At 37.7% G+C, this 7,785-nt stretch overlaps 1 protein-coding gene across 1 annotated transcript; it reads left to right on the top strand.

The window, feature by feature from the left end:
* On the top strand, nt 1-5,316 carry LOC118433278. The gene is made up of 4 exons (XM_035845055.1): nt 1-73; nt 277-463; nt 1,647-2,256; nt 4,923-5,316. The coding sequence occupies exons 2-4, from the start codon at nt 297-299 to the stop codon at nt 5,169-5,171; spliced, it is 1,026 nt and encodes a 341-aa protein (XP_035700948.1). The 5' UTR covers nt 1-73; nt 277-296; the 3' UTR covers nt 5,172-5,316.
* Nucleotides 5,317-7,785: the final 2,469 nt, after the last annotated feature.

Raw genomic sequence — 7,785 nt, 5'->3', positions numbered from 1 at the left:
CCTCGACTGGACAGGAGGTTATTAGGGGAGCTACGTTGCTTTAAGAGCAAAATCAATTTTTCCTTCGTTAAAGGTGGGTGCGTTACTTAGAATCGAATATCTGCATTCCATTCTTACCATGACAATTATTGACAAGTATCGATCCGACCACATGGTCGGCTAAAAATAGTTTAAAGTTTAATTTTTTTGTTTAAACTTTAATACCTACTTTAAGTTTTAAAATTCTGAACAGTCATTGCATTAATTTGATTTATCCTTAACATTTGATCCAAACAGCGAAACAAACACCGGTCAATATGTTTGCAACCCTAATAAAACTACTTGTGGTCCTCTTCGTCGTCCATCAAGCCATCGATGCACAACAATTCTCTCCGCAATTCCAACGAATTGCGGCTAAATGCAGCCGCTTATCTCCAACCGCTCATTCCCAACCGCTCATTTGCTCCCGCTCATATTCACTCCTGTACATTTATCATCTAAACGCACTTGCACCCGTTCGTCTGCACTAGCTTATTTATGCTCCTGATTGTTTCCCAAGCCCTAGAGACCACATTCGTGGGTCAAAAATTTGTCACCACTTTTATGTACTTGCATAGTGAGAAGGTAGGGGCCTAAGGAGCGAACGCTGAACTATTCACTTTTTGGTTGTTAGCAAGCGGTTTCAATTTTTTCAGAAGATCTTATCACTAAACCGCTGCAAAGTTCGAAGTATGTAGCCCGCCTTCAATGTATGATCTTGCATCACCTGGATCAATTTTTTTCGAGTACTCTGTAAAAATCAAAGCCCTAGGGTAGTTTATCAACTCCCCCAACCTAGCGTATTGCCGTACGCCCGAAAACACATTTTTGGGATAGCATTTAAACACTTAAAAAAATGTGGTTTTAAATTTTAAACTTTATTAACTAGTTCATATTTAACTTTAATTTGACATTAAATTTTTACCTAGGTACACATGCACAAATATGTACAATATGTGCCAACTTTCTTGACTTCTCGGTATTACAGGATTTCGGTTTAAAACCAGTTTTGTGCAGTATCTAAAACCCGTTTAAAAGAAAATTTCCAAATCCGAGGTCAATTTTACCCAAAATTTCCTAAATCAGAGTCATCGATATCCAGTTTTTTAAATCTTCTGATTTTATATGGATGCCCTAATAAAAATAGTAGAAGAAAAGTAGTAGAATAAAATGATCACCCTTTGTAAACTCCGTTTCAATTTACTTGAGTTCATAGCCGAATGAGCCGAATTATTTTATTATTTTACACCACTCATTTTCATAGGTCGGAGTACTCCGGGCTTGGAGTACGTACTCGCGTACTCCGGAGGGCGGAGTACGCGACTTTTTCTGGGGTACGGAGTACGCGAAGTACGGAGTACGGAAAATATTTGATCTATGCTCATTTTTATTTTGGCGTGAATATCATACGAAATTGAATAATTTAAACGCCAAAATAAAAATAACTGGTGTAAAATAATAAAATAATTCGGCTAATGTACTCCATGCTATGAACTCACGAGATGTGAAACGGAGTTTAAGTGCAACTTACTTATAAAGTGGTGCAAGTAAATTTGGGTGGAAAATGGGCCTTGATGCAAGCCAGCGGGTGCCAATGAGCCGGTGAATCTGACCGCATACCTCAATAGTCATCAGAAAAAAGGCCTACATACATCAGAGGATGAACCTCCACCCCCTAAGAACATTTATGTGGGCCTTGAGTCTAGCCTTCTGAAGAGCAATAAGGAACCACACAAGAATTTTATCACAGATCTTGAGTATCAAAAAGAACTTATTGGAATTGGGGGTACTTATGGAGACTTACAAATTGTCTCGTCAAAGAAGCATATTGTCGAATCTGATCATTTCCCACCAGAATCCGTTTACAAATTTGCAAAAGATTCCTGGATAAGAAATATAAATCGTGCAGATATGGCAGCTCTGTCAATACCATATAGGTTACACAAAGACTTTACAACAACTGGTGCTGTCGTAGGAAATCAAGGTTATCGTGGGGAGTTTGTTACCGAACTCTCTAAGCTAATGAGAGAAGGAAAATACGACGAAGTGGTTCGGCTATCAATTTTGGAATACAACAAGAGTTTAGGTGACAAAACACATCGTGGAAATAACGAAGAACTGTTTGATTATTATAAACCTGGAATCCTAGCTGGTCTCAAGGTTCAAGTGAAGAATGGATTGCTATCTGAGGAAAAATTGACAGAATTTTCGGATGAGCTCGAACTGACCAAAATTACAGTACATACAGTCAGGAGTATGTCTTTAAGGCCACCTATTTTGTCGTCGCCATTTCCTCTAGGGTTATCGACAAACCACCAAATGTGCCTAAAACGTATATATTAATATACAAATCAGTTGAGATAAGCCATGGGGCGGAAATCCACTTCCTATTACTTTTATACCAAAAAGTCAAAAATACAGGCGGAGAAAAACTTTAAGACCACCTAAAATATTTTATTAATACAAATAGATACATTGATTTTAGAATTTCTACAATGGCGTATTTGACGTAAAATGCTCCGTAGGGCTTCCAAATTATGAAATTAATTCGGAAATAAAACTTGGTGTGGAGTCAACGACATTTGGAAGGGTTCCTTCTCCCCTTTCCCCTTAAAATGGTTAAGTTTAAAAGGTTGATCGTTAGACCTTGTTTCTCAAGGTTATAATCGTAACTGCCCAACATGTTCTGAGTGTTTGCCAACTGATACCGATGAAATTTCTGCCTGGAGAAGCACAGCAGACTGATTTTCCTCAGATTTATCATTTATTTTTCCGGTTTGAGGAGGGATTTTTGGCATTCTCTCGTTCACAAATATAATTCCAAACACTAAGTGCGCTCCAATAGTTTACTACGTGGCAGGGGAACAGTTTTTATACAATGTGCAGACGAGGAGGACATAGGCAAACCGCAATTAACTGCTTCTCCAAATGTAACTGCTAAGTGTGGGCAAAGAAGCACGCTATGAGTACCTCATGAATATTTAATGGTCCCTATTAATCTTAAATAATTTATCTATACTACTCAGAAGTATTTCATACATATTTCGAAGTCTATCACAAGAAACCTTCATTTTTTGTACAAGCAAGTAGCAATTTTCGATTCTTGTATGATTGAGTAATATTTTAATTAATGGTGCGGGGCAATGTGCTATGAAGTCTTGGGATAATACATTCTGAGTTGTTCCCCGACTACTAATTAAATTATTGTACCCCAATTAATGTGTTGAGCTATATTTTTGGAGAAACTAATGCCGACGATCCCCTCCGAAATCGGAAAAATAAATGATCAATCTGAAGAAAATCAGCCTGCTGTGCTTCTCCAGGCAGAAATCTCATGGGTATCAGTTTGAAAAAAACTCAGAACATGTTGGGCAGCTATGATTATAACCATGAGAAATGAGGTCTAACGATCAACCTTTTAAACTTAACTGTTTTGACCACATTTAGGAAAGTGGAGATGGAACCCTTCCAAATGTCGTTGACTCCGCACCAAGTTTTATTTCCGAATTAATTTCATAATTTGGAAGCCCTACGGAGCATTTTACGTCAAATACGCCATTGTAGAAATTCTAAAATCAATGTATCTATTTGTATTAATAAAATATTTTAGGTGGCCTTAAAGTTTTTCTCCACCTGTATTTTTGACTTTTTGGTATAAAAGTAATAGGAAGTGGATTTCCGCCCCATGGCTTATCTCAAGTGATTTATATATTAATATATACGTTTTAGGCACATTTGGTGGTTTGTCGATAACCCTAGTGGAAATGGCGGCGAAAAAATAGGTGGCCTTAAAGATATGCTCCTGACCGTATATAGCCTATGTCTAGCGACGATGACAAAATTTGAACGTTGACGGGCATCCAAAATCTGAAGAATTTGTACATAAACGCCAATAGTATCTGCCGATAATCTCCACTTTGGCGATTTTTATGATCTCCAACAGGCAGGGTATCTAACTCCGGGATTTTGTGGTAGCAAACATGAGCAATACCCACGGGTAGTCGGGCTTATCAGATTTAATAAAACATGGTATTATTAACAATTCTACAAATTAAGTAATATGCAGCTTTGCTGTAAAATTAAGGAAACCACAAATTGCATTCATCACTGAATGCATGAGACACTGACCCTGTTTACCCCAAAAACCCCGGCTACCCCGACCACCCGCAAAACCCAGGTAAAACCCCTGGGCATAAGTTGTAAACAGCGAAACCCCGAGGTTTTTCCTACCTTGCCAACAGGTTAAAGGTCAGAAGTATTTTTCCGAAAAAATTTGAGGCGTCTAAAAACACTTTGTGGATAATTTATTGCAAATTTTGCAGTGTTTTTTATGTGATGCGCCATGCTTTGAAAATAAAATTGAGCTATCGTACTATCGCATCGCATCGCGATTTTTCTAAGGGCGGTATGATCTTTTCGCCAAGGACAGATTTGAAGTCTAAAATTGCCAGCGCTGCAAAAAATCGAAAACTGAAATATACATTCACATGCCTATAACTCGCTGACAAGCTGGGTGGTAAATGTATATTTCAGTATTCGATTTTTCGAGGAGGTGGCGATTTTGGACAGGAAACCTGTCCTTTTTGAAAAATCGTCAGAACAATCGTACACAATTAGACGTATTTATATACATGTGTACATAAGATCATTCTTCTTCTTGTGGCATGCCGTATCCAATCAAAAATATTACATAGTTGAACAATTATGCACGCAGTTTTTTTCAACGCCCGAAACATGATTTTTCAGAACAATAATTCTGACCTTTGACCTATAAGGGATATTACAAATCGATAAACCCCTTTACATTTGTATAAGAGTTTGAAATTCTATAACTTGTGGATTCATGTCGAAATAGAAATTTTGGCATCGTCGCTAGACATGTGCTACATATTGTATACCCCTAGCACCCGGTTGAAGATACGGCCCTGAGGAAAAAAGCTATTAAAGCAGTAAACGAAACTGTTCATACAATGCCCAAAATTAATAAGAATTGCACAAATAAGAAAAGGAGCAAATCAATCGGTAAAAGAGATTGGAAAACCCGCTGCGGCAAGCTACCTGGTAGAGCTTCGAAGGCAATGAGAAAGGGAAGAAAAATCCTGTCGAATGTTCTAAATTCATTTCATCCTCGACATTGGCGGTTCGCCCACTAACTATTCCTAAGCCAAGGAACAAACACTTTCATAAATGTTGATGCAATATATTTAGGTGATATCTTATAGCTGTTCCACATCCACAATACTATCTTGAAGTAAAATGCACAACGTTGTCCTACTTTATTCAGTTTTTGTCATTTTAATTTTGTGACTTAATTTCTTTATGAGTACATCAGTAAATATTGATCTCATCTGACATATAAGCATGGAATAATCGTTGAAATGTGCCAAATTTGCATGCTATCTTTACTCCATTTGAAGACTTGGATCATGTGAGCCGCACTTTATTCTATGCAGGTTTCAAATTTGTAGTTCTCCTTCATAAGGCATGGATTTGTGTGGGTAAAGTGCGGTTAATTTACCCATGTCGAAGCCAGACCGGCATTTTAAATTATTATATCTATTTTGATTTTATGTTTTTTTGGACCAGTCAAAACAGTGAATTTACGAATAATACCTATTTACAGTCATGATATGAAATCTACAAATACTTGTTTCAACTGATTCTCAACAAATACGTATCTATATATAAATTCAAATGTCGAATTGAAGAAACTTAATTTATTATATAATTTATTCACCATTATTAATAAATACATACACTCTTCTATATCAACTATGATTTAGACTCACAAACTCTTGTAACCCAAAATTTCTAAGTGTAATACCTTCTCTAAAACTTGATAATAATTAATGTGGAGAAGCTCCTTGATATTTCTATACATACTTCGGCCCTCCAACGTTTTGAGATTTTTAATTCCGAATGCGCTTATTGGAATTTCTGGGTGGGGGAAACCAAAATTTGATCTAGTTATAAATATCCCTACTTAATGGTTATGTAACTATGTTTACATTGAACAAGAAGTTAAAAATAAGTAAATTTCATGCACTTTATTATATTCATGTATCACTACTTGCACTCGTTTAAACCTCTTGTCTTACATCTTTCTCCACTTCGAATCTCCAATTTGGGAAAGATGGTGGTCACCAATACGTAAAAAGTGGACGATTCCATCAACCCCCAACATTTGCAGGTTTCACCGTCATGCCCACATTCACCAGATTGTTTCTTATCGTTGTACCGGAACTTATCATCAGTCGGAAACGGAATATCCAAATGCTTCAGCGTCTCGCACGGCGGATTGGTCTTGGACAAGAAGGAGTCGAGTAGAAAGGGGAAGATCGTCTCAAAATGGAAATGATCTGAATATTCCTTAAATTTTTTATTGCGTATCTTCTCCTTCCCGATAATTAACCTCTCCAAGACCGGAAACTGTTTTGCATATTCCACCCTCACCTCCGTGTTCTTGTCCGCTGTGGCAAACCGGAAATAAAGGTTTGGTTGAAGCCAAACCTGTTCAAAAGACATTGATTAATTCAATTTAAAAATTAAGGAAAATCATGCATTATTCATTCATTCAAAAATTATGAAATAATTCAAAATTTGTATTAACATTCGTTGCGAATTTTAGTCTAAATTCGTCTTATTAGTGTTATTTAGCATGACATAAAAAATGAATAAGAAAAACAATTATTTTTTCATCGTTCGCGGAAGGAATAAATATTTACTCAAAACTCATTCATTCAAAAATTTTGAAAACACTATTCAATCATGATTCATGAATTTAGTGAATAATGAATGAATGAATAATTTAATTATTATACACTGAAGAAATGAGTATGAACTGGTATTACATACCCCATCCCGAAGGAAGTCCTGACCCCTCCTAATCTCAAAAACCTTAAGTTTCGGTAGAATCGGGAATTCAAAAGTGGTCGTAGAAATCGGTCCCGGCTTGCAATTAGTAACCCAGCGGATGCCCAAGTGTTCCAAAGTAGGCGCCAGTCGGGTCAGAAGTTCGGGGCAGCTCGGTTCCGCGAATAAGGTAAGATTGACCTCAAGTCGGGTCAAGGTCACCGGAAGGTTCAAGGGAAGTTTCGGGGTCGAGAAATTAATCGATGCCCCATCCGTCCTTCGAAGGCTGAGTTTAGACAATTTGGCGGGAACTTGATACATATCAAAACTTATGGCGTTCTCCAACTTGAGAACTTCCAGTTTCGGAAATATTTTGATCAATGGGGGCATCATTACTTGAAAAATTTCCATTTGCAAAAGAGCCGCTCTTCTTCTGGGGTGAAAATCCCCCACGGTTGGGTGCGGTCTTACCGAGAATTTAGTCACGTGAGGAAAATCGCGGGAAAAGGTGGTCACCAGTTTGGCGAAATTTACCAAATAGGCTGGGCTCATGCTGTGCCAAAATGTGGGGCGTAATTCGAGCGATTTCAAATTTTTTAGGGTCTTGCACACTTCAAAAATTTCTCTCGGAATGGGGGACGAGTACTCTATCAGGACGAGATCAATTTTAAGGGAGGTCACTTTTTTTGAATTTAAGGCCAAAAATGGGGTCAATTCTTGCATAAAATCGCCCATTTCGGCTGTCGTGTCGAGCAGGAGGGACACATTGAGTTTTTTGTGAAAATAGTGATGGCCCCGAACCGACATTGTTTTTAGGTAGGATGAGAAATTTGATTTCGTTAGGATGACGGTGGTTCGAGATAGGAGAATGGAACGAGCTTCCGTTTCCCATGTGGAGTTGACCCGTGTGCAGGA

Source organism: Folsomia candida, unplaced genomic scaffold, assembly GCF_002217175.1.
Source record: "Folsomia candida strain VU population unplaced genomic scaffold, ASM221717v1 Fcan01_Sc046, whole genome shotgun sequence".
Lineage (NCBI taxonomy): Eukaryota > Metazoa > Arthropoda > Collembola > Entomobryomorpha > Isotomidae > Folsomia > Folsomia candida.
This window is presented reverse-complemented; position numbering and strand designations above follow the sequence as displayed.

Excerpts from the sequence above, each read along its gene's own strand:
- LOC118433278 (XM_035845055.1), top strand. The coding sequence starts at position 297 with ATGTTTGCAACCCTAATAAAACTACTTGTGGTCCTCTTCGTCGTCCAT. Across the intron at positions 464-1,646 it reads TCCCGCTCATATTCACTCCT|TCATCAGAAAAAAGGCCTAC; the intron begins GTACATTTATCA and ends ATACCTCAATAG. Across the intron at positions 2,257-4,922 it reads TCGAACTGACCAAAATTACA|CACCCGGTTGAAGATACGGC; the intron begins GTACATACAGTC and ends GTATACCCCTAG.